Source organism: Lycium ferocissimum, chromosome 3, assembly GCF_029784015.1.
Source record: "Lycium ferocissimum isolate CSIRO_LF1 chromosome 3, AGI_CSIRO_Lferr_CH_V1, whole genome shotgun sequence".
Taxonomy (NCBI): Eukaryota; Viridiplantae; Streptophyta; class Magnoliopsida; order Solanales; family Solanaceae; genus Lycium; species Lycium ferocissimum.
Window position 1 is genome coordinate 36,558,104 of NC_081344.1, and position 24,364 is coordinate 36,582,467.

At 36.3% G+C, this 24,364-nt stretch overlaps 1 protein-coding gene across 7 annotated transcripts; it reads right to left on the reverse strand.

The window, feature by feature from the left end:
- Positions 1-2,158: 2,158 nt before the first annotated feature.
- On the reverse strand, positions 2,159-10,581 carry LOC132050203 (uncharacterized). 7 transcript variants are annotated; one of them, XM_059441332.1, is made up of 20 exons: positions 10,359-10,581; positions 9,378-9,445; positions 8,831-8,935; positions 8,465-8,521; positions 8,277-8,347; positions 7,791-7,890; positions 7,396-7,466; positions 7,183-7,283; positions 6,988-7,091; positions 6,854-6,907; positions 6,699-6,754; positions 6,544-6,582; positions 6,299-6,443; positions 5,959-6,140; positions 5,802-5,869; positions 5,427-5,499; positions 5,271-5,332; positions 4,271-5,198; positions 3,769-4,059; positions 2,159-2,682 (listed from the first exon to the last, which is right to left on the reverse strand). In XM_059441332.1, the coding sequence occupies exons 2-20, from the start codon at positions 9,438-9,440 to the stop codon at positions 2,400-2,402; spliced, it is 2,853 nt and encodes a 950-aa protein (XP_059297315.1). In that variant the 5' UTR covers positions 9,441-9,445; positions 10,359-10,581; the 3' UTR covers positions 2,159-2,399. The 7 variants fall into 7 exon arrangements, with proteins under 7 accessions (XP_059297315.1, XP_059297317.1, XP_059297312.1 ...); XM_059441334.1 differs by lacking the exon at positions 10,359-10,581 and adding an exon at positions 9,590-9,699; XM_059441329.1 differs by lacking the exon at positions 10,359-10,581 and adding an exon at positions 9,564-9,644.
- Positions 10,582-24,364: the final 13,783 nt, after the last annotated feature.

A 24,364-nucleotide genomic window follows, 5' to 3' on the forward strand; every position in this document is an offset into this window, starting at 1 on the left:
TGATAGCTCGTAACAAAAGGATACCGACCTCGGTTTTCTATCTTGAGGTCACGCGAATCCGGCACTTGGTTAGATCTGACTCTTTGTCCATTCCATCATATATCACACTGTTCAAATCTTTAATTGAATTTAGCTGCGTATCTTTGGCACCTCATATAAATTTAACTGTCTGTATTTTCAAGGTTAAACAATGTTATACAATCTTTGATACTTCTATCATCAAATTCTATGGTAAATATCTCCTTTAGGGAGAATACCCATTAACATCCGAATATTTTGTATCAAAGCGGCAACCACATAATTATTTCTTTCTTCAGGAAATTTTATATGAATTGTTATTTCCTTCTGGAAAATCAGTAAGTAAACGTAATATATTAATTTGGTTATAGTAGAAAGTATTCTACAAAATTTTGTATCCTTTTACCTTATAATAAAAGTATCCAATATGATTTGTCGTACGACATGTATGTGCAGCAATCACCTTCATACCACAAAATAACATTTATATCCTTTGTTATTTTATCATTTTAGGAGGTGTGTTGTGATATTTCTTCATTCACTTCGGGGAATGAAACTTGGTCATTTAGATGAGCTTTATACATAATTTTCAATAGCTTATTATTTCTCTAAAACACAAGAAAACACCGCTTCAATATATCTCTCAAACCTTTTTTTGCTTGTTAAAAGTCATACCAATACTTCTAGACCACCAAAATACATATAGAACCATTCCTTAGTAGTACATCCCAACATGTTAAGAAAATTACAACAAATTAAATATAAAAATTTTCTTCGTTATTTGCCACCTTAAATAACTAAAATAGAAGCTTGCACAAAAATAAGAAAAACCTTTACATGCATTATAAAGTTGAAACAAATTTTAGGGAGAAAATTCCATCATTTTACTATTGTAGAAGTGAATTTCAAAGTTGAACTTTTTTTTAGAGTAAAGTTCAAAACCTTACTACTTCAGGAGTAAAGTTTAAAGTCTAAGTACTTCAGGAATAATTTTTAAAGTTTTACTACGGCAGGAGTAAATTTATAGTTCTACTACTTCGGGAGTAAATTTTAGTACTTTACTAGTTCATGAGTAAATTTCAAATTCATACTACTTCGGGAGTAAATTTCAGAGTTTTACTACTGCATGAGAAAATTTCAGTCTTACCTCCAAGAGTAAAATTTACAGTTTCACTACTTCGGGAGTAAATTTTAAGTTTTACTACTCCAGGATTAAAGAATAAAATATTCAGAATATTTCTTCTCAATTATTCTATGTCTTCTAGAGGTGAGTCGTGATATCTCCATGATCAAGTGCACGTCCATATTTATAAGTTTTACTAAATATTTTCACATTCATTTCAGGGAATGAATCTGTATATATAATATTAATCAAAATATTGTCATTCTTAAGGAATGGAACATAATCATATAAATATTCCTTAACGACTCAAATTATAGTAACTTATAACCTCTTCTTAAATGTTGCTACTTTAGGAGCAAATAGAGGCATGCGTATATATAATGCAAATAATTTTTCTCTAACACTAATTGTAATCACAATAAAAATATTATCACTTCTAGTGGTTACGAGCATAAATAAATTTAGTCTAACGAGACATAGAATTTATCGTCACTTCTGGTGATCGATCATATATTTGTTTTTGCACACTCTGCTGGAGTTTGAGTGCGTATTACATATAAAATACACTCTACACAGAGTAAAAGGATAAAGAGTGTGTGGGTTGCTAAGAAAGCCAAACCCGCTTGAATAAAGATACAAACCTTATTTACCAAAATAAAAAATATACAAACCTCACGGTGAAGCGTGTTCTGCAATAATATATTCATAGGTTTGTTTGATAAAAGATCTCCACAAACGTAGCATCACTTTAATTCCTTATCACCAAAGGAAGTCAGCAAACAAGAATTTCTCATTGATATTTGATATCCAGAGGCAACAGGCGGCATCTTTAAGTTTCAAAAGATGGGAGTGATTAAAACAAATACCACAAATATAATTTTGAGACAGTGAAAGATTATTAAGTAAAATACTTATCTTGCACTCGTGTAACTCCAAGAATTGCATCTTCCAGAGTCTCGTGCTGATAACGTGTTATAAAATAATAAAACTAGAACAAGAATATTGTAGAGAAAGAGAGAAGAGAGGAGAATTCTCTTGAGGGATAAAATTACAAGGAAGAGAACCCTCTATTTATAGGGGGAAAAATAGCTCGGTACCAAAGTCACTAACCCTAACTTTTCTCCAAAAGATAGACATCCACAATAATAAATGGAGTAATATTTATAACAAGCAGGGTAATAAAGTGCTATTTTCATTAGCATTTACACTTCATTTCTTTAATAATTGGGAAAGGAAATAAAAGGAAACGCTTGGACAGTCAAATTGACAATTTCTTGCAAAGAAACTCATGCAACAACTGAATGTAACTTTTAGAAGCTTCTTCTTTTGGTAACTTGAGAAGGCCAGCAACCTCTTGAAATCCTGCATGCTGTTTTGCATACAAAGAATTCTCACTTTCACTCATGTGGTTCATCTCCTGGTTGTGAAGCTTTGGTTTTGACAGAGCCCATTGCATTGACCAAATTGCTAAGGGCCTCATGTAACACAGGGATCTATAGTGATCATATGTGTTCCAGCCCTCGGGCGTTTGGAAACTAAACCTGCACATACAAGAACCAAAACTTATGTCAAATGAAGTGGAGCTAATCTACTAGCCAATAGAGGTGTCTATATACAGTTTGACTCGTTAAATTATGACGCTTCTCCATATGGATAAGCTGAAGCTATCAACTGGTTGAAGAGCTTCACCAGCCACAGCAGAAAAGTAATTGTATGAATGAGAAGCAACAGATTGAGACGCATAAAAGCTCATGGAGCTACTGAAGATGCTTTTGACCAACATTAAATAACATAGCAACAAAGGCATCTAGACAGGCTCCTTAAATGGTGAAGCTTAATGATATGACCAAGCGATAGCTACTAACTTGATGAATGATGATGCTTGATATATGTTGCTATACAGGGATAGTTTTAGGACATTGAATTCCACCACTGACAAGAAGGATGTGGAGAATTGTTGATAATCTAACAACTAGTTACAGGTTCATATCCTCTTGCGGAGTCCAACTCTTGGAAAAGTGAGGACAGTTATTGACAGGTGATAACCAGCTACAATTACAAAGAATAAATACTACAATTCCTTTTCACTCTCTTCTGTGTTCATGATAGCAGGGCAGTTATAAGGCTATTTTAGAAAGAAAATGATCACGAGGATCATGATTTGGCAACACCAAAAAGCTAACTTCCTCTCCCTTAATGACTAAGATATATAACATAACAGGCATGCAAAGCTCTTTCCAATGTCTTGCCAAAACAAACCACATCTATAACATACTTAAATGGCCGCAATCTTTAGTATCTAGATTATCACATATAAACACCAAGCCTAGAATGGTTTTCCCTGATTGACTAGGTGACTTCTTTGTTCATACATTTTTTCTTTACATCAATCAAGTGGTTTTGGAAAGGATTCACAAAACAGACTAGTTTCCTAGTTGCTAAATTGATTTTTTGTTGATTTTCTTCAAAAGATAACTCTCAGAAAGCCTCGTCTTATCTGGACCCCAAACCTCATCAGTATTTCTAGTGAATGAGAACTTATCCAGCCTCAAAAATGGTAACCTCTAAGCAAAAGAGAGGAATTTCCGGAAAAAAGAAAACAGAAGAAGAAGAAACGAAAAACTTACCCAAGACCTTTATCTGACCATGCTGTCGAGTGTACCCCACTTGCAGTATGAAATGCTATGTCCACCAAGCCCTCTTGTATCATATTAGCAGCAAGAGAATATGTAACTCCTGTCCATATTTCTCTCGACTGCAGAGCTGACATATCAGGTTTTCCATTCGGTAGCATCCCGTTTACAGCCCCACGCATCCCTCCCTTGTGTTTTAACACATTGAAATCATAGATTTTCTTGAGAGCACTTCTTATCTTCTCTTCATCAGCAATAGGTGAAAGACCACTCGCTCTAGCATACCTATGAAATAGCCACCAAATGAGTATAAAAAAAGAAGTAATGAGCAACAGGTTCAATGGTAAAGTTTCAATTTATCATCATTACTGAGTCGATCAACTATATGAAACTTCAACGAACATGAAACACACAACATATTCGTAGTTATTTTCTCTAAATTAGAAACAGTTCCTCAGTTTAGAGCTCTTGCCCAGTAAGATGAAGAGTAACTCACCATTGACCAGCCAACTGATCAGCATGAATTGAAGAACTTGATCTTCGACCACTATTGTCATAATTGAAGTAAGAACCATTCCATAACTTGTCATATACAGACTTTGCCTTCTGAAACTTAGCCCAAAGGTAATCAGCAGCTGCAGCATCACCGACCTCACGAGCCATTGCTGAGGCAGCTTGCACAGCAGCTACCCAGAGCCCACCACTATATGTGCTCACACCAGTAACAGTCCATGCATCGTAGGTTTGATCAGGGAACCCTTCATTTTCGATCATGCCATCGCCATCCTTATCAAACTGATCCATGTATGCTATAGCTATGTATACCGATGGCCAAACAGCTTTTCCAAAATTTTTATCACCAGTAGCAACAAAATCCCTATAAACTTGAAGGACAAATTTCGAATTTAAGTCCTTCCATCTGTTTGAGTTGAAGAAATTGTATGCATTAACTTCAAACCATGGATCATTAAGTCCAATGTCATGAGGGACAGCTCCAAGAACCTTTCTGGAAACCCATGTTCCATTACTCATAATTTTCATTTTAGATGGATCATGCATCATTACCGCCATTGCACCGTCTCTTTGGATGCTCAACTCAAGTTTCGGGAAGAGCATTAATAGCGCATATGACGCATAAAAATGGACATCATAGGTATTAAACATGTGATATTCAATTCCTTCAAGATAAAGAAACTGGCCAATGTTCTCCTCTCCGTCTTGAAGTAGATAAGGACCAAAAGCAGAGTTTGAAGTCACTGGAGTCTGAAGTTGGTTAACAGTAGATTTCATCCTAGAAAGTAATCGCATATAGGTCTCATTTTGTTCGTCCAACTTTAAAGTTTTCTCTGAGTCTGGTTTTGTCTTGTCAAGGGAAAACTTCCTCTCCCTGATGGTTCCAAAGTTTTGCATTGGTAAGGACCCATCTGTGACATTAAAACATGGCCTTGATCAGACACAATAACACACAATGCCAGCAGATTTTCTTTCGCCATTACCTGTCCAAATTGTGCCCCCAGCATTAAGATAATAGAGCTCGTTGAAAAGAGTGATGCGGTACCTGAGGCAAATGTTTGGCACTTCAGAAATTTATTTAGAAACTGCAATGACCTGTATATATCCTAAGGTAAAAGATTGTTAAAGCTATATTTCACCATTCCGGCAGACTCGTGTCTTCAAGTATTGGTGTCTGCCACTTGTCAATCTCACGCTCCCAATTGTTATGTTCTAATTTAAAGACAGACGAACAATAAAATTAGGATGCTTATATAACATATGCTGTTTGGTTATCATATCCATGAATTCACAGAAAGCCAGTTTGTTGATAACAAAATCATTGCAGATCATAAGTCATTACTCATTAGTGTCGTGTCTGTCAAATTGAGTTTTGTTGTTTTATGATAACTTTAATGAGCAAATTTGTTGAGTACGTTCCCCCAGCTGTTATAGAGATCCAAAACATAAATACTACACTAATACTGGAAACGCAAAAAATACGCACATTACTATTTCATAATTGATATAATTACCTAAGAGCGCGTCACGGGCAATACTTGCTGAACCATCACCTTGAACACCATAGAATTTTGTATATCGTCTGAGACAATATTTAATGTCCAAAAGTTTTAGCAATGAACAATTTAAAAGTAATATTCTAGAAACATGAGCTGTTTTAACTTTCATGACCTGTGGTAAGTCTTTCCTCCAGGAAATCTTATTTCTGGACAGTCCCAGGCAAGTGAAAAGGTTACTGTACGGACAGCACCAGATGGAACTTTAACAGATGCTGCTAAGGCAGCTCCAATAGATGATCCTTTTCCTGAAGCTACCAAGGTCTGAGCATCCTTAAGATGATCAAACGAACCGTGCTGCAAGAACAAACAATTGAAAAGGAATTAGGAGTATAGAATAAGACATAATGTTAATACTCATATTCATTATAATCATTTAGAATTAGCAAAAAGGTCTTGAAAGGAGCTACAAAGTTATAATTTAAAATAATATGCAAGAACCAGGGAAAACTGACCTCCTCAATTTCCCTCCACATGTCCCTTGCTGTCATACTCTCAGACTCTCCAGATATCGAAAAGCATGGACATTCTGAGACACGGACATCAGGAGCTTCTTCAGCTGCAATGGAAAAGGTTACTGGAGGGAGTCCATCTGAAGTGCTGAATGGAAAATACAGTTGTATTAGAAAAACAGAAGTATCAAGCCACGGGGAAAAATGAATGTAGCTATAGACTAGAGTGCGTTTTACACAAAACATACTTGTGATGGAGGAGGATGCTATGCACACTATCTTCCATCCTACAGAGGCCAATGCAAATGGGCAAATGAGTCATCCGATACAATTAGAAACCAAACCAAACTGATTCCACCAGACACTCAATATTAATTGAAGATGAAGTAGGAAATATTCTTACAAAATCTTTTCATTAACATGTCCGCCAGAGAATTCTGAGATTCCACCCACTGAATTCTGAAGACAAGATAGTAAACATGACTGAAATAAGTTACACAGAACATTCATTTGAAACAATAAGGAATGCTTCTACTAGAGAGAGAAATCTTGACATACAGCCCATGTGAAAAGTAAGGTCACATCAGCATCAGTCTTCCCTGAGTTAGAAAGCTGCAAATTTTCTTGTGTAAGATTTAACATATAAGAAAGTTAAGACAAGTCAAGCTATTAGTAAAATTTCTTCTACACACCGTAAATGTGAATACAGCGACTGGGAAGCTGCTATCCTTGTAATTATGTGGAATAAATGGTGAAAGCTGACGACAAACAATGCTGAGTTCAGGATCAGGAACACCTGCTTGGTGAATGATTTAACATATCATTGTTAGTTTTGAATCACGTAAGAGTTTTAGACTTTTGACTTTTGATTTATCTGCAGATGATACCATCATAGACGGTCCACGCTCTTGGGTACAAAGCATGATATGTGCAGTTCTCCCCGTCTAGCTTCCATTTCCATGATTCAATACCCATTCCTGTGTCTGTTCTGTACGACTAGCTGATTCAGTATCATTTTGTAATGTTTCTAGAGCACTAGAATCCAACTAGAACCTTTATGTCTCATTTGATGCCTCACACTAGTTAAGCTGGTCACTTACTTGAGCTCTTCGGGACCTCTGGAGCATAGCACTGTTGAAAAATTTTCTCCATTAGGGCGAGAAATGAATACCTGTTAAAGGAGAATTACAAAACTATTAAATGACTTCTTGTAAAATTTGCCTTTTTCTCGTTACAGGAATTACTCTTTACTTCTCCAGACCTTTAGGATTACGAACGTATCAACAACAACTATTGTTCCATGAATGAATCAGATGTTAACAAAGCATAAACCACTTTGGAGTTTCTCTGCCTTAATTAGCTTTAAAGATAAATAATTATGTATTTATAACATTGCAGTAGTATGGAAAAAAGGTTCTGTTGCCAACTCATTTGGAAATGTAAGAAACTGAGAATACTATCCTGATAAAAAGCTAATATTAAATGAATTACTTACTGAAAACTGGTTTGCTAGAATAGGGGTGTCTTCACATTTTCTGGGGAACAATTGAAAGCGTTGAAATTCACCTCTCAAACTTCTTCCAATACTTCCTGCACTGCAGATTGATGTTTCTATTACAAAAGGTCATGCATCCTTGCAAGACAAACTTATATTCGGACACAATGAAGCGTAAAGTTCAATGTAATTCTATAATAACTCAACTATCCGTCAATGGAAACAAAGTTGCATTTGCTTTTCTAATTCTGTATTTGGATAATAAATCATAAATACCTTATATATGGTGAAGTAATTCCCCATGAAACTGAAACTCTGTCGACTGACCTTAATCAGAACGAATGTTACAGTTTATCGTTTAGCACACTGTATTTCACAGTTCATTTATTTTTCAATTTGATGATTTCTGCTCTTAAGCTACAAGAACCATTTTCGTCTACTCCCCATACTTCACAACAGACTGACACAAATTATATGAGAACTCACCCAATCCCACCAAATGGAACGCCATGATAACATGAGAGAAGACGCTTGTTGTATGGATCCATGATTGATGGCTGAAAAAGCAAATTGGAGGACAATTGTAGTAAAAAGGGAAGATGATAAGTACGCCATTCAAATGGTCTGCCAAGTTATGAAACATTAGAATATGGGAAACAGGTATCACACATTACCGTTCCCTTTGCAGCTTCTTCATTTATATGCCTCCATAACCTAAGACCAAGTGGAAGCTATCCACAAAAAATAAAATGATAATTCTATTACTTCAGAAGAAATAGATTGCATATATGTAGATATGCAACAAATTAGTACTACAAAATTATGCCCAACTTTCTCTTTCACCTACTGAGTGTAGCACAAATATATGCAGATGAAGACTGAGCGAGAATATAATGTGTTAAGATTTCTGATGCAGCTGATGTAACCAATACTTAAAACACAACAAGAACAAACTATGGGCAAATGAAAATGTTTTTCCGAGTGAATACTTAATTAAGCACGCTCACAGGAGAAAAGAGATGGGAAAAATGAAAGCTTACCATGTGCAAAATTTCTCGAATGCTAGGAGAAAAATGTGTAGGGTTACTTCCTGAACAATTTAGCTTCCGCTGCCATGTGAGTAAAGGCGGTTTTCCAGGATCAACCTATATGCAAAAGGATGGGACAGGATACAGTTATACAACAACAGTTGCAGGACTTCATGCTCCCTTTTAAGAAAAGGCAAAAAAATAATAAAAATAAAGAAAGTTCTCATATATCAAACACTTGACATACAGTAGCATAAGTTTTCAATGATAACGAAGGAATCAAGAATCAAAAGAAAGAACTAAAAGCATCATGGAGACTAAGACACTACTCATCTTTCCTTGTCTTTTTGTTTTAATTATTATTAACAAATTTGTCTTCGTTTCTTCAGGTTTTGAGAGGTGGGAAGGAGATTAAGATACTTTTTTTTCACCGGAGATTAAGACACTACTAGTAATATAACAATTTGTCACCCTGACAAAAGCTTTTGAAGATCTAGACGTTTCTAGCCAAGTTTTAATTAGGGGATAACTGATTGTATAATTTCAGCAAACATCTCACCTTCTGCAACAATGAATCAGAAAAAGGCCGTCGTCCTTCCTCCTCAACTCCATTTTCCAACATCTTGTCTAAAAGAACAGATGATTACAAAAGGAACACAAAAGGGTTAGCTGATGTGGCAATGAAACTTGTAGTATATAACTTAGCTATAACATTGTGGAAAAGAAATGAAGGGCTGACATCTACCACTCAACTTGCTTTTCATTTCTTACCTACAAGTATTACAAGAATATAAGATGCTAAAACACAACAATGAATCAACTTTTAACTGAGAAGAGATAACACCCCCAAGAGAAGTGGCTTCAAGCTTTAATTTAATCAAGATAAAACTCTCTGAACTAACTCAGTCACATAAAAAAAAAAAAAAAAAAAGGCCCCTCAATTATCTTGTCAATAAATATGAATAAACCAGATCATTATCAACCTATTATTTTCAAGAAGGACAATTCCTTAAGTTTTGGTATTAGCTGTAAGTCAAACATTTTGACACTTGTGGATAAAATTGGTCAAGAAATAGTTTGTTTAGAAGACTTAAATAGGTCCAAAGAAGAGACTTTGTCTTCCATTCTTATCTTCCACTAAAATCCAACTTCCAAACAGTCCCTCATCCACTTCACAAAATTCAAGATTCTAGAAATCACTCTTCCATGAATATGAAATCTATTCATCAAAGCAAAGTAAAGCATTAGCCACATTAAGGAAGCAAGAAGAGAAAACAAAGGAAAAAATGCAATATTTACTTTAATTGAGATGACTTGTCCTTCATGATTGAACTTTAATGAAATTAAGTCTTTAATTCAAGAAAATGTAGAGATAAAACTAGCTTCAACTTTACAATACCAATGGAACTAGAAAACAGGAAGTAACAAATCAATGATCAACTTCTAAAACTACAGCACTGAGAGAAGATTCATATTTTTTACTTTAAACTAAAGGAAAAACAAATATCTAGTAAACTTCAAGAAACTGCTAAAAACTTACCTGAACTAGAAGAAGAAGGGGCACTTCTTTTGGTTTTTTGTTTCCTCAAACTTCAATTGCCACTCATTGTAGAGTGGAACATTATTGAAAGGCAACAATAAGTAATGGGGTTGGTGGATGGATTGCATCTCCAAAGTTGGTGCAAAAGGTCCAAATATTAATATTATAAAGCATAGTATAATTGAAAGGTAGGGAAAGGGTCATTTTCTGTAGAAACCTTTACTAGACAACTTCTTGTCCAAATTGCTTACGTGATGAAGATTATATGCATGTAGGGTGCCATAGGGGTAAATTGCTCTCAATATTAAAAGGCTTTCTATTGAAAACAAAATTAATAGTTGCAATTTTCATTCACTCATCATGGTAATCTGTTTTGACCCTTTGTGTGTAAAAGTTAAGAGAAAAAACAACGAGAAAACGTGAAATTTTGTGATGTGCATACTTTTTCGGATTTAACTTAGATATCATAGATGCATGATATGATATGTGTATGCATATAGACATTAGACTTATTTCAATTAACCATGATTAGTTAAGCCCATTAAATATTTGCGATTGCACCTCATTAAATCATTGTTAGTTGATATTAGTTTGATGTAAATATCTAAAAGCGTATAAACTTTTACAAAAATACACTATCAATATGTCTTAGCTTGTTATTGCAGGTTGTCAGCAGCTAACTAACAAAAGACAGTTTATTTTTTCTTTCTCGCAACCAAAATGTAAATTGTTCTATTTCTTTAATCAATAAGAATACTATATTAATTGTTTCCGACAAATTAAAAATAAATAAATTATTATCGCAAAAGTAGAATCCAACAACTACATTTTGAACCATAAATTTAGTTGATTTCACAGTCTTAAATGTTAGAAAAATAATTAAAGGACAACTTTTTTTAATATCAAATCTACTTTTAGATTTAAAAAGTCTATCAACATTTCGCATGGGAGTTTTGTGCTTTATATAATATACATAAAAGCTATAGATAGATAAAAACACACACATATATTTAGAGAGAGATATTTAGATGTATAATAAATGTACATCACATGTGTATTTCATGTGAATTTAGAGTTTATATTTTTAGGAACATCTTATGAAAATCATTGTTGTTTCAATGATCCAATACTGAATCCAAAACTATCACGTTTTGTTTAAACTTGCAAATTTGAAAAAATGAATTTAGTTAAACATCTTATGTGTCATACTTTTATCATAACTAGTTCAGTGTACGCATTTTGCGTATACCTCATTTGACAGCAAATACTACAGAAAAAGTTGGACTTAGCTACAAACTTCATCACTAAATTGCTCATAGCTAAGAATTTTTTTTAATAATTAATTGCTAATCCATCGTTAAATAGGATTAGCGATAAATTTTATTGTTTAACTTTTCGTCGATAATTCATGTTTGTTCTGTAGTGAAATAACTTAATATATAAAATAAATTGAGAATTTTCATTTGTTAAGTAGTGTAACAAGAATATGACAATCCATTTAGAATATATTTTATATGTTTTACTAGTTCATCCTTGTTACTTTAAAAATTTGTATTTTGTCAATTTGACATTTAACATTATACTATAATCGATTTTGTTTCATTGCTAATTTCTGTCACCACTAATATTTTTCTTATTTAACAAATTTATATACTTAAGAGTTTTGTTAATTTGAAAAATAAACTTAATAATGTGAGGAATTTGGAAAAGAATAAAATTGGATTTTCTTGCTAATTAAATATGTCACCCCCCAAATGCGAATGGGACGGACTATGCTCTATATACAACTACTATGCACCTGTAATGGACTACATGTCGTAACCTCAAAGATAAATGGGAACGCAATGACTTATGTATACAAATGTGGCCATTGGTCTGAAGCATGCAACTGAGGTACAACAGATTACAATTGTCACGCTTGTGCCTGGACGCGACACGACACTCGATGCCTGACTGCATGTGATCGAGCGAACCGCATGGCTTGCTGAATCAACATGGGACATGTACTGACTCGGAATGTGATTTCAAAACATGAAAATAAAAGTAAAACATGTGATATCATAATAATACTGAAAAATACTGTTCTAATCACGAGTGCAGAAAACAGTCTGTAAGCATGATAATGCAACCGACAAGGCTGAACAAAACTGAATACCCAATAATTCATACTAACTAGTGTATGAAACCCTCGATACGAGTTAAAATACCGAATCGGGTTGGTCAAGGCTCCAATATACCGATCTAACATACGACATAACTGGCGTCGAAAGTAAAGACAACACCCCGAAGTAAATGGGTCACCAACAGCTGATACGATGAATTCCTAACAAGCAGATCCGTCATCCTGAAAATCTGTACCTGCATCATGAAATGCAGTGTTACGCACTCGGTGCCTTGCTGCATGAGATCGAGGGAACCACATGGCTTGCTGAATCAACATGAGACATGTATCAATGCAGGATATAAGTTACATCATAAAAATCTGAACATAGCATGAATTAAGTAATCATAATCCTGAAAATACTTGTTTAAAGCATAAGTGCGGAACATCACAGATATGTAGCCAAAAAGGCTCACCAAAACTGAGCATTTGACATAACACGCTAAACTAGTCTATGAAACCTCTAAACACGAGTCTGACTGCTAAACTGTCTACCGGAACAAGGCCATAGGCATACCTTGACTGCATAACTATCATGAACATGAAATATAAACAAGGACAAAATCTCGAATGAGGCGGGGCTCACCAAAAGCTGATACAAGCAATGTCCTAACGAGTAGATCCGCTGTCCTGTAAATCAATACCTGCATTGTCAAATGCAGGCCCTCGGGCAATAAAAGGGGATGTCAGTACATTTGAATTGTACTGGTACGTAAAACAACTGAATGAAATAAACATGGCACATGAAATAATAAAACTGAAATTGAAGCTGTAAGCTGAACATGAACATGAGCATCATATGACATGAATAAATTTATAACATAAGTAAAAACATTGTAAGTACATATGTATATCTGTATCATGTGGGAGAACTGACAACATGGAATAACCACGCGAGGCGTGGAGTTTGGTACCTGGCCCGACCAGTAGACCAATTCTATACCTTTCCAGGGTATAAGACATGAACATGATATGAAAGGATCCAATTCAATTGTTTGAAGGTGTCATCCTAATCTGGGCAGATCGACCCTTACCCTACGTTAGCATACGTAGTTTCAGGTTGTTTGAGCCTTCTCGGTAAACCTATCTTTGCTCCCAAAAATATGAACATGGATATAGGTGGAATCTGAGCCCATGGTTTGTACAACATAATTTGTAAGTATAACTTGTAGACATGATTCGTAAACATGGCTTGTAAACATGATTCATGAGTATAATATAGCATGAATATAAGTATATAGTATAACTTGTATGAAAACATGGAAAACATGTATATTTTCATGAAAATAAGCATAATAGTTCATATCTTGTATTTAAGAATCCATGGAATGCAAAGCCTGGGTGTTCATGGATTACAGACGGATTCCCAATAACCAAAATGGAATATCAAGAATACAATAATGAATTATTAATACGAACATGGTATGTCATGGTACATGTAACTTAGGGTCATCATGAATTAGAGTAGAAACCCTAGGTTTGGGGGACTTCGTATTTTCATGGATGAACGTAAAGTGGGGAAGAACAATGATATTCTCACATGTGGATAGAAACCCTACATACCTTAATCGCTCCAAAAATTGCAACAAAGTTTGTATCTTGAAGAAGAAATCCAAAAGCTTGAACCTTGAAACTTGAGATGGGTTTTCTTGAAATCCCGTAGTTAGAAACAATGGATTTGGCTTAGAATTCATGTATGTATGTTAGAAATACTTGAGACTACTTGGAATAGGCTTACCTTGATGTAGTAGGATGAGAAGAGGAGAAGAACTTCATTCTAGGGCTTGAGGAGAATGAATAATATGAAAAAGGGCTGAAAAACGCGAATATATACTGTTCAGCCGTCAGGCCATTCTACGGTCCCTTTTACGGTCCGTAAAAGTTACCGTAAATCGGTTACAATGACTCGATATTCCTCCTCATTTACAGTCCAAAAGACGGACCGTAAAATATTCTATGGTACAAAGTACGGTCCGTAAAATTTATAAGGACAGTAAAACCCACCGTAAATCGGTAACAGTGACTCGATATTCCTCCTTCTCATTTACGGTCCAAAAGACGGACCGTAAAATATTCTACGGTATAAAGTACGGTCCGTAAAATTTATATGGGCCGTAAAACCCACCGTAAATCGGTAACAATGAGCTGGGTTTCCTGAGGTTCATCTACGGTCCATTTTACGGCCCGTAAAATCATTTACGGTTCGTAAAATCATTTACGATCCGTAAAACCTGGCATAAAATGCAGATCGCTGAACTGAAGCGAATTTTAATCCTAACACTCCCCGTTTTGGTTTTTCTAGGTCCCTGAATCATGAATATGGCTTAGTTTGAAGTTACGAGATGTTATGCCGGCCCCCGGCAAAAGGGTCGTAAATACATTGAAATTGTACTTGTATGTAAATCAACTGAATGAAAGAACTATAAGTGGGGTGCTCGGGGAATGGGAAGACCAAATAAATAACATGGACACATGAAGTAATCTGAAGATGAAATTGTAACTAGCTACGAAATCGAATCGTAAACCGAATCAGACCGTAAACCGAATTTGTACTATAGTCAGAACTAAAGTTGTAAATGTGCATGGTAGAATCGAAACCTGGACATGACCATGATCTGCATGATCAAGCTATAAACTTAGTAAAATATTTTAAGTATGTATATCTTAGGGAGAGCCATAGTATAACCGACAACATGAAAGCACCACGTGAGCACGTGGAGTCTGGTACCTGTCCTGACCAATTGAGCAATCTCATACCTTGTCGAGGTATAAGACATGAACATGACATGAAAGGATCCAATCAATAGTTTGAAGGTATCATCCTAACTAGGCGGAGCGATCTTTACCCTACGTTGGCATACATAGTTTCAGGTGGTTTGCACCTTCTCTGTAAACCTATGCTACTCCCAAAAATATTGAATATGTACATGGTTGGCTTAAACACTCATAAATTTCATAAACATGGGCTGTAAATAGTTTTACCTAAAAATTTGTATAAATATATGTATATAATTTCTGAGACATGAAAACATGTAAAAATTCATAGAATGGAACAATCTGAGTTCATAACTGATATCTGAGAGCTCATAGAAAAGATAACATGAGCATACATGGATTACAGATAGGTTCATGACAATCATAATGATATACATGAATACAATTATCTGAAACATGACTGAGCATGACATATATATATATATATATATATATATATATATATATATATATATATATATATATATATATATATATATATATATATATATATATATATATATATATGAGTTATTTCATGAACTGAAGCATGATTCTCTAACTCTGAGGAGAAATAGGGTTTCATGAATTAACGTGGCGTGGGGAAGAACAACAATTTTTCCACACATAGATAGAAGCCCTACATACTTAATCGCTCCAAAACTTGAAGACAAGGTATGATCTTTTAAAGAGGAAACCCACATATCTGAACTTGAAATCTTGAGAAGGATTTTCTTGAAAACCCTAAGATTATAGCATAGAATCTTGTCAATAATCCATGTTGAAGTGTTAGAATTTCTTAGGAATACATGGGAGAGACTTACCTTGATGTGGAAGGATGAGGAGAGGAGAGGAGAGAAAAGTTGACTTAGGGTTTTGTAGAAGCGAAAATAGACTTAAATTGCAGAAATTCATGTTTTAAAACTGAGTTATGCATTTTTGGGGACCCTGCGCATCGCCCCCCATTGCACGAAACTTTTTGGATTTTCCATGCTATGGCTGGGCGTCGCCCAACCATACCACAAAATTTTCTGCATAGACACTCGACGGTAAAATGGTCATAACTCCTTGTACAGAGGTTTGTTTGGCCTGGACTTTTATGGATGAAAAGGTATTTTAAAGGGCTACAACTTTCATGTTTTAAGTTTTCTCAAATTCCTTATATATTTTTCCGTATACTCACTTAAAGTAAGACCTGGTGCAAACTCACTTGAAAGCATGCTCCGTAGAGTAGCTTCTGACTTTACTTTGCCCAAAGACTCTTCTTATACCTTTTATAGGTTTCAAAACACTTCCCACCTTGGTTCCATTATATCCTCGTCTTGCAGGTCAACCTTAGCCTGAAGGCACGAGGTGTTACACTCAGTGTTTTAGCGTTTTCGGGGAGAGCCCTGGGGCGGGGCGTACCAAAAATGCCCCGGGGCGATGGGTCGGGGCAAAAGTCCCCAAAGGCGTACGCCCAGCAATTCGGGACATACGCCCGGGCGTTTGGGGCGAGTTTTTTTTGTTGGGGCGTGTTGGGGCGTAGCCCGAAAAACTTCTTCAAACTAAAACGAAATTTGTTAAATAAGTCCTTAATATAATGCCCAAATTCTCAAAAGTCAACATGTAATTACTCAAATGTTTTAAAAAGGAACTGAAGCATTAAATTTAAAAGTCAAGACCTTTTTTAATTGCTAGAATGCATAATATATATTCTTTTCCAATTATTTATCTTGTCTTCTACTATCTCAAAAAAGTAACGAGCAGTCACTTGTACTTGTAAGTAGCGTATAATAGATTGTTCTAATTAGTTTTTTTGTCAGGGTGGAGCATATATATATATATATGCTCCACCCAAAAAAAAAACTAATTAGAACAATCTATTATATATATATAAATATATATCACTTATTTATAGTTTTCTTCAATTTTTTAGGCTATTTCACCTATTTAAAAGTATTTATTATAATTATATCATTTTATAAAATACTAAAAATTAAAACCCCATGGGGCTTACGCCCCGCGCCTTGGGGCTTACTCCTCACTGAGGCAGACGTAAAACGCCCCGCCTTACGCCCTCGCCTTTTAAAACATTGGTTACACTACGGCTCTGAAACACTTAGACCAATTTTTCTCTTCTGATTCCATGGTTTTATAGTTTAGTTCGGAAGTACGAAATGTTACAAAAATTAAACCCATCATTTCTGTCTATGAATCCTCTACTAATACTTACTATTGAACAACTTATACAAGTGTTGGGATAGGGCCCCGACCTACACATAATCCCTATACATGCAAATACTAGACCTGACTCAGCTCCAGAAAGAAGTGGAGTATACACCATCTCGTTGAACATCTGTACCACCTAGTGAGAATGCCTACCATCCTGTGTATCTGAACCTGCAATGTGAACCATGAAAAATGTAGCGCCCCCGACCAAGAGATGTCAGTATAAAAAGATTGCACCGAGTACGTAAGGCGGACATGAAAAATATACAATAAACTGAAGCTCATAAAAAAGGCAATAGAAGTGTCAAGCAAGTACAACTGTAGGCTTTGAAACTTTCTATACGAACAATTATAGAATCTTTTGGATGAAATCTTTGGGTCGCTATGTGGAGCGACATTTTGGAACTGTTCCTTTGTAACACTTGGGGATCACATACTTTGATTATGTTTTAAAAAATATGTTTCGTTAGGCTCGTTACTTTACTGCTTTAGTATCAAATAAGCCACTTACGGCGCGCAATAAATAATTTGTCAAGCCATTGTGGGCCTCATATACATACAATACTCTGCCCGTCTGACTCATATCACATAATAATAATAACGTACCACGAAATAAAGAGGCTCTGTGTAAATAACATATCGTACGAGGCCATAATAAGGCACTGTGTGTATATCTCATATCGTGCCCGGCCATACTGTCACGCCCCGAACCATAACCTGGGTGAAACACGGCACTCGGTGCCATACTGCATGTGACCGAGCGAACCACATGGCTTGCTGAATCATCATGAGGCATACATGAGCGGAAATATAACATGAATGCGATGAGCTTTTATAAAACATGAGAATCATAACATTTATAAAATACTGGTTTAAAACATGACTGCGAAAATAACATGAGTTGAGCCAAAGATGGCTAAACACCTTGCATGTCTAACATAACTAAACTGACTAGTCTATAAAACCTCTAATCATGAGTCTTGACTGTCAAACGTACTTGCTGGGACAAGGCCCTGACATACCTTTAAATGCATAACTAATAAAATAAAGATAACCGACTAAAACCCCGAATGAGATGTGGGCTCACCAATAAGCCGATGCGAGCAAATCCTACGGACGGATGTGATGGCGTCTCAGAATCCGTACCGCATCGTGAAACGCAGGCCCCGGCACAAAGGGGACATCAAGACATTGAATGTCTTGGTATGTAAAGCAAGCGAATGAAATAACATGGGACATGGAAATAACATAATAGAGATCGAATCGAAACATGATCATGAACATGAGTACATATACATATATAACATGTGTAAAGTATCGTGAGTAGTGAGAGCGAAGAATATAACTGACAGCATGAGTCCGGTACTTGCGTCCTACCAGCAGAACACTCATACCTTGCCAGAGAAATGAGATTTAATAATATTATGAAAGGATCCAGTTATTATGAGAGATCGTCCTGAGCATGGGTGGAGCGATCCTCATCCTACGGTGGCTATGTAGTTTCAGGCTATTTGAAGCCTTCTCGGTAATTACTGCAACTCCCAAAAACATGAACATGAAAGATAAGTGGCACTTGTTGCCCATGGCTATTCACGAATCATAACTTGCATGTACATGGATATCATTTGTATTATTCTCGCATGAACATATAAAACATATATATAGTTTTTCTTGAAAATATCATAATAGTTTATAAACTTGCATGTAAGAACCCATGGAATGCAAGGTATGGGTTTTCATGGATTACGGACAGATTCTCAATAATCATAATGATGTATCAAGAACACAATGAAGAATTTATAACAATTTAATACATAATATAACATGGGGCATGGACCTAGGGTTATCATGAACGTGGTTAAAAACCCTAGTTTTCGTAAAGCTTCATACTTTATGGAAGAAGAAGCGTGGGGAAGAACAATGATGTTCCCACACGTAGATAGCAACCCTACATACCTTTATTGCTCTAAAACTTGAATTAAAGACTTGAAATTTGAAGAAGATTTCCAAAATCTTGAATCTTGGACCTTGAGATGAGTTTTCTTGAAAACCCTAGGTTAGGAACAATGATTTCGCTTAGAATTCATGTATAATCATTAAAATTCACTTGGAAACACATGGGAGGGACTTACCTTGATGTATGAGGATGAGGAGAAGAGAGAATGGTCGTTCTAGGGCTTGGGGATGTGAAGAATGAAGTGAAAAAGCCTTAAAATGAAGTTTTAAAGTTGCTGTCGGACCTGTTTTATGCTTACTTTAGGCCCATTTTACCCCCATAAATCAGATTTAAGGATCGTAAATCCTATAGTAAATCCATAACAGTTTTCTAAATTTTTTTGACAATTTTACGGCCCGTAAATTCTACCGTAAATTGGCAGAACACTGTTTTAGTAAAACGGGCACGAATTTTTGTACAAATGTCTGTTTGACCTCCATAATATACCGTTGGAAAGCTATTTCAAAGATCTACAACTTCAAGAAGGAAGTTTTCCAAATTCCTTATAGACTTTTCTGTATACTTATTTTAAGTGAGACATAGTGCAAACTCGCTTGAAAACTCGCTCCGTAGGGTAGCTTCCGACTTTCCTTTGCTCAAGGACTCTTCACATGTCTTGATTGGTTTTCAAACACCATTTCTACACTACTCATATTGGGTTCATTATACCCCCATCTTACGAGTCAAATCTTAGCCCGAATGCACGAGGTGTTACAATATCTCCCCCTTGAGATCATTCGTCCTCGAATGATGGGTCATGGTTAAGAATGCGACTGGACATGACTTGAATACATGAATGTGAAGAAGCATGACATGGAACATGGGGAACTGACATGACGAGGATTCGTGACAACATGAGTGCTAAAACATGAGACATGAATAGAGAATACATGAATGTGAACGTGAAACGTGAGGCATGAATACATAAGGGACATGACATGAATACTGAAGGTATTTACCTTGAACTTTATCTGCTTGCTCTTCAAACAAGTGAGGATATTTGGATTTCATGTATTCTTTGGGTTCCCATGTAGCCTCTTCAACTTTCTTACTCCTCTATAAAACCTTTACTGAGGCTAGTTCCTTAGTTTTCAACTTGCGAACTTGACATGAAGAATGGCTATGGGGATCTCCTCATAGGGCCACGCTAACTCCGTTATAGTATCACAGAACAACCAACGACGGGTCTCCTACACACTTCCTCAATATGGATACATGAAACACTGGGTGAACAACAGCCAACTCTTATGGCAACTCAAGTTCATAAGCTACTAGATCGACCTTTCGCAGAATTCTGTAAGGTCCAATATATCTGGGACTAAGCTTCCCTTTCTTCCCAAATCTCATAACACCCTTCATGGGTGAGACTTTAATGAACGTTTCCAATCATCAATCGAAAATTCTAAGTCCCTTCGCCTCACATCTGTGTAAGACTTCTGGCGACTCTGAGCTGTTTTCAAACGCTCTTGAATCAATTTGACTTTCTTCATAGCCTAATAAACCAAATCTGGCCCTAACAATTCTGCTTCACCAATTTCAAACCAACCCATCGGCGACCTACACTTTCGCCCATACAGAGTGTTACACCTCGTGAATTTTCGCGTCATCGTAAGCAAACTAATGTGAGTCCAGAGAGGCTATGATACCCCTAAAAGGTTAAGGAAGACTTTTAGTAAGTGTTAGATAAGTATTTAAGGGTTTTAGGATCAAGCGAATCGAAGAAATTAGGTTCGTTAAAAATTTGGAAAAACTTGGCAGAATTTTTGACAGGATTTTGGTCCAACTTTGACGAGGCATATCTCCTAGAATCTATATCTCCTAGAATCTAAGGAGTTACGGAATCCATAACCTATGTAAATTGAAGTTCAGCGAGTCTTCATTCCGATGCAACTGACAAATTGCATTTCTGTGAAGTACGGAGGAAAGTACGGTCCGTACAATAAAGTACGTCCCTCACTTTTTGGGCGTATTTTGCCAAAATTTCCAGAAAGTTAAATTGTTTGCCTCCAAAGTACGGGATGAACAGTAACACGTACTTTAAAGTACGTGATAACAGTAACCCGTACTTTGTCCAAAATTTTCAGAAATTTGAGTTGGTGGAATTTTTTTTCCCAAGCTTTTAAATGCCTATTTTCACGACTTGGACCTCATTATTCACCCAAAATAAATCCCTAATTTCTCTCAAAGCTCCCCTTAACACCCATAAACACACCAAATCATTCCAAATCAAATCAAGAGAAGATCAACCTTGAAAACCTAGTTAATTTATGAAAGTTGGATGTTCTTGGTTTCACTTAGTGTTGTGGTGAACTTGGCCTTGAAACAAGTTGTGTGAGTTGAAGTTCTTCAAATACAAGGTTGGTTCTTCACCCTATTTGTATGGTTGAGTTGATGTAAAGGTTTAATACCTCTTAGAAGGGAAAAGAATTAAAGTGGAGAAGCTATAAATGTTGTAGCGAAGAAAGTGACTATGAGGTGAACTCGAAAAGGAGATTTGGTTAAATTTGAGACTAATTCAAATGTAACTTCTTGATTATGATATTATGGATGTTGTTATTATTGTTTGGGGGCTGTTTTGCAATATGGTGGAAGTTGATAAAATAGGGGAAGTGCTGCCCAAATTTCGTTAGTTCGTAATTATGCTAGTTTGAACTTAAGAAGGTTTTCAAGACTTAACCTTAGTGTAAATCCTCTTGAATGTAGATTTCGCGGACGTTGGAGGAGAACGTTAAGTAAATAGAAGTCGTAAACGTATGTTAAGGCTAGCCCCTTTCTTTCAAAGGCATGATTCCCATGTTGTAATTCTATCCATATTTTCCATAACCTTCTTACCTCCAAAAGTTAGAAATTCATGATTCTTAAAGCTCCTTATGATGATAAAGATGAGATGTTTTCTATGATGATCATGACGATGATGATTTTATTTCTAGAAGTCCCAAAGCTTATGATTATGATGCCATTATGAGATTATTGAGTTATTTCATGAATCCCTTAATTTTATTCATTGTTGTTGATATCCCCTTATGCATTGTTCCTTCGGGGTGAGATATAGCGATGATGAGTATTCCATAAGATAATCGGAGGTTACCGACCTTATGTCACTCCGATAAAGTCGTAGCTTTTACTTGGGCTCTCATGCATGCTATCTATAGTATATAATGTATATGGATACATGAGTATGTATACATGGGATATGGGAAAAGGTGTTGCGTTATATACGCATAGCCGCATGATCAGTTGGCATATTATGATATCGTCTCGTACATGGGATGCCTGGACGCGGGATATATGGATAAATGGATCGGGCCGTTCGTTCCGCGGTAATATATAGATATATAATGAATATATGGATAAGTGGATCGGGCTGCACGTTCCGTGTGTGTATATGATATTACCGATGATCGGCCGCACGTTCCCGTTACATTAATGATGATATATATAAATATATGTATGAAAGATGTTAAAGAAAGTTAACATGCATGATATCCGCCTTCAGAGGCAATCAGTTATAGGTTATCTCTTTATCTCATACTTCTTTATTTCTTTACGATGTTATTATTCATGCCTTACATACTCAGTACATTGTTCGTACTGACGTCCTTTCTTTTGTGGATGCTGCGTTCATGCCCGCAGGTAGACAGGGAGACGGTCCAAATTCCTAGGAGCTTATTCAGCAGACTTACAGGAGCACTCCACTACTCCGGAGTTGCAGTTTATTGGTATATTCTTTTGTGTGCATAATGGGGCATGGCGGGGTCCTGTCCCGTCCTTATGATTTTCAGTATTCCAGTTAGAGGCTCGTAGACATATGTGGGTAGTAGATGTCTTATGATCTCTTTAGTGTATGTCTTGTATATCATTTTGTAGCCTCGTGGGCTTATACATTTGTATACATATGTTTTGAGGAGTAATTGAAGACTGTCTCATATTAAGTGTTGCTTTGAGAATTGTATTTATTCAGGATGAGGCAGATGATAAAAGGAAAGGTGGTGCTCAGTAGGTTAGCTCCGGGTACCTGTCATGGCCCTCTAGTTGGGTCGTGACACAGAGCTTCAAACGGTGCCATCCCAATGCTAGCATGATAACTATTATTATAAGAAAACTCAATAAGGGGTAAGTGATCATCCCAATTACCTTTGAAATCTAGGACACATGCTCTCAATATGTCCTCGCAGTCCGAATAGTACGCTCTCGCCCGCCATCATGCTCCGCGGGATGAAAAGTCGTGCTTCGAGGTTCACCTTGGTACCCAATCCTTTCTGAAAGAATTTCCAGAAGTTTTCTGTGAACTGAGCACCACGATCAGAAATAATAGACACTGGGGTCCCGTGCGATCTGACAATTTCATTAACATATAACTTGGCATTATCCTCTGCTGAATATATGGTCTTGACTGGCAAAAAGTGCGCCGACTTAGTAAGCCGATCAATGATCACCCAAATAGAGTCATGCCTCCTAGCTGAATAAGGTAGACCTGATACAAAGTTCATATTAATCATTTCCCATTTCCAGACAGGAATATCAATATTCTGAGCAAAGCCACCAGGCCTCTGGTGTTCGGCTTTTACTTGTTGACAATTCGGACACTTAGCTACAAAGTCTACTACATTCTTCTTCATATCATTCCACCAAGAAATCTCCTTAAGATCATGGTACATCTTAGTGGAACCTGGGTGAATGGAATACCTGCAGTTGTGAGCTTCTGACATGATTCGCTCTCTGAGCCCATCTACATCTGAAACACATAATCTGCCTCGGGACCTCAAGGTACCATCATCTCCCCCTTGTTCAAAAGCCCTTGTCTTATGCTTGTGAATCCCTTCCTTCAGCTGCAACAAGTAGGGATCCGTATATTGTTTCTCTTTAACTTCAACGACTAAAGAG